This window comes from Carlito syrichta, unplaced genomic scaffold (genome assembly GCF_000164805.1).
Source record: "Carlito syrichta isolate Samal-C Ts95f unplaced genomic scaffold, Tarsius_syrichta-2.0.1 Scaffold308186, whole genome shotgun sequence".
Classification (NCBI taxonomy): Eukaryota; Metazoa; Chordata; class Mammalia; order Primates; family Tarsiidae; genus Carlito; species Carlito syrichta.
This window is the reverse complement of record NW_007252282.1, coordinates 282,222-285,422: the sequence shown is the minus strand read 5'-3', so window position 1 is coordinate 285,422 and position 3,201 is coordinate 282,222. Positions and strand designations below refer to the sequence as shown.

Genomic DNA, 3,201 nt, shown 5'->3' with positions numbered 1-3,201 from the left:
CCTGGGCAACTTGGTGAGACCTCATCTCTACAATAAAATCAAAAAATCAGCTGGGCGTGGTAGCGCATGCCTGTAATTCTGGCTACTCGAAAGGCTGAGGCGAAAGGATCACCGGAGTCCAGCAGGTCGAGGCTGCAGTGGCCGCTCTGCACTCCAGTCCGGGTGACAGAGTAAGACTCCAACTCAAAAAATAATAATAATAATAATAATTGTTGCCGGGCTCAGTAGCTTAGCCTGTAATCCCGTGCCTTTGGGGGGCTGAGGTAAGTGGATGGCCTGAGCCCACGGGTTTGAGACCTGCCTGGGCAGCGAGACCTCATCTCTACAATAAATCAAAAAATCAGCCGGGCGTGGTAGTGCACGCCTGTAGTTCCAGCTACTTGGAAGGCTGAGGCGGAAGGATCGCCGGAGCCCAGCAGGTCAAGGTTGCAGTGGCCAGGAGCGGCCACTGCACTCCAGTCTGGGCAACAGAGTGAGACTCCAACTCAAAAAAATAAAAAATAAAAAAAATAATAATAATAATAATTGTCAAGCCCTACACAGTGGACTGAAGGAAGCATATAGGTTTCAAAAAACAATCTAGCCCCTTTGCTTGAGTGACTTGTATTACAGACCAGGTGACAGACCCTTATTTCAGGACTCTGCATCAGTAAAACATCTTGTCAGATATGAGAGGGAATTTTTAGAAAATTTGTGCTCTAACATTTCTGTCATTATTCTGAAAAACATTATGTGCCAGGTGCCTTTAAATTTTGACCCATTTTGAGCATTAAATGGAAGAATTAAGTGCATTGTATCAAGTTATGATCTCTACCAAAAACAAAGTATTTGAGAATATAGCTGAGAACTTTACATTTTCTCCTCTGTTCTTTGTATTTTTCTTTGCCCTGTAGAATAATTAAATCAGTTATACAAGCATTTCTTTTAAAGAGTCTTAGTTAAGCTTTGCCTAGAAAAACTTTGGTATCAAGAAATGTTCATTAACACCCTCTGCAGACATTAGTTTGACCCCTTCTTGAGTTATAACCCTAACCTTTTATTACTTAATATTAAGTTCTTTTATATTTAGTTCATTTTTCTGTACTTTTGTTTTCAGTAGGTGAGTCAACACAAGATGGCAAATCAGGATCAGGTGAAAAGATCAAGAAACGTGTGAAAACTCCCTATTCTCTTAAGCGGTGGCGCCCCTCTACCTGGGTCATCTCCACTGAACCACTGGACTGTGAGGTCAACAACAATGGCAATGACAGGGCAGTTCATTCCAAATCCAGCACTGCTGTCTACCTTGCTGAAGGAGGCACTGCCACAACCATGGTGTCTAAAGATATAGGAATGAACTGTCTGTGAAATGTTTTCAAGCCTACGGAGTGAAATTATTTTTTGCATCATTTAAACATGCAGAAGACATTAAAAAAAAAACTGCTTTATCCTCCTGTCAGCACCCCTCCCACCCCTGCAACAAGGACTTGCTTTAAATAGATTTCAGCTATGCAGAAAAATTTAGCTTATGCTTCCATATTTTTTAATTTTGTTTTTTAAGTTTTGCACTTTTGTTTAGTCTCGCTAAAGTTATATTTGTCTGTTATGACCACAGAGTTATATGTGTGTGTATCAAAAGTGGTCTCAAAATATTTTTTTAAGAAAAAAAGCAAAAACAATGTGTTGCTGATAATCAGTTTGGACCAGTTTCTAAAGGTCATTAAAACAGAAGCAAATTAAGACAGGTTTGACTGCAGTGGTGTCTGGTATCCATGTTTTATTTCTGGGCACAAGCTAGTTTATATGTTGATACGTTCCCAAACATATTATCTGTTGGACATTCTTTTCTTTTGTGTTTTGTTTGAATGTGCAATAGTCGATAGGCCACAAATAAGCTTTCTTATAAGCTCTCTTCCTAACAGAGCACACATTCTTCCATAATATGAACATTTTTCTCCCCATTGCCCATACTTTTTGTAGGTCAGTTCTATATGACAGTGAATTTTGCACAGGAGAAAGCAGCTACCTGATTTCTTACTTTCTCTCTCCTTATTGTGGAGAATGCAGAAACATTGTCTTAAAGGGCTCTAAAGAAGAAACTACCAAAACCTAATTTGAAATACCGTTTCTTTTAACCTTCCAAATCCTAAATGTTTCCTTCCAGGCATTTGAATAAATGTATTTGGTTCTGGTTTTGAAAGTTCATAAGAGAGAATAGAACAAAATACAGGAAATCAAATATTAGTCTTTTCCCATTTTATTTTATTTTTCTATGTATGTTTATGTTCCATATCCATTTATTTAAGAAATACATTTTTATCAGAAAACTTGCAGAGCTATATACTTCTATGGAATTTTTAAGTAGGTAAATGGTTAAGGCAGTATAGTGTTATAGCCTTCATTCTCTGAATAGGCCATCTTTGACTCAAATAAAATTACATTTACTCTTTACTATAACTTAAAAATAATTCATAGTTTTGAACCTGTAGTATCTTTTACTGTGATCCCAAGCAAAGCCTGGTGACTTAATCTGAAAATGAGTCCTCTTCCCATGACCTAAAACACTGTGTGGAAAATCATTCAACTGGCATGCCAGATCCCTATGGAAGGAAGTACTGCTGCCAGATCTACCTTTTTTGATCAGACTGAGACTTAGACTCTCTCTTTGCAAAATTGTTTTCTTTACTAATCCTGTTTTCATGATTTCTCCTTTTGCCACTTTTTCACATGATCTTTGATATGTGAACAGCATTTATTATTTACATTATATTAGAGTCTACCTTTTAGTGAAAACATGTCTGGAAATCATATTATTTTTTAAAGCTTACTTCTTTCATTACTAATCTACTCTAAAATAAAAACCTCTGCATTTTTAAAAAATATAGCACTTTCTGTCAAATAAGGGACTTTTTTTCCAAGCACAAGTTATTTTCTATCAATTTGCAAACAATAATGATCTCACTTGTTTTATTTTTTTTTTCAGATTTTCAGTGCACTTAATAGATGTCATATACTTAAGTTCTAAGATATTTCCAAAGATTAAAAATTTAAGAGGAAAACACAAATTCACAAATCCAGATTTAGGTTTTTATCTCCTGAACAATATTTTTCACTCATATTCCTCTGTTTCATCATTTAATTAAAGGCAGCTTAAATTTCTCAATTTGTTGTCCAAAATACTTGACTTACCTGTATATAAGCCTTCTCTTGTTTGCCACCTGC

The 3,201-nt window shown here is 36.2% G+C and overlaps 1 protein-coding gene across 1 annotated transcript in view; it reads left to right on the top strand.

Moving 5' to 3' along the window:
* BMPR2 (bone morphogenetic protein receptor type 2) overlaps window positions 1-2,787 on the top strand; it is a 110,254-nt gene extending 107,467 nt beyond the window's left edge. Inside the window, exon 13 of the mRNA XM_008065194.1 lies at window positions 1,097-2,787. Coding sequence (XP_008063385.1) covers window positions 1,097-1,347 — 251 coding nt within the window. The 3' untranslated portion in view covers window positions 1,348-2,787. The remainder of the gene's footprint in view (window positions 1-1,096) is intronic.
* Window positions 2,788-3,201: the final 414 nt, after the last annotated feature.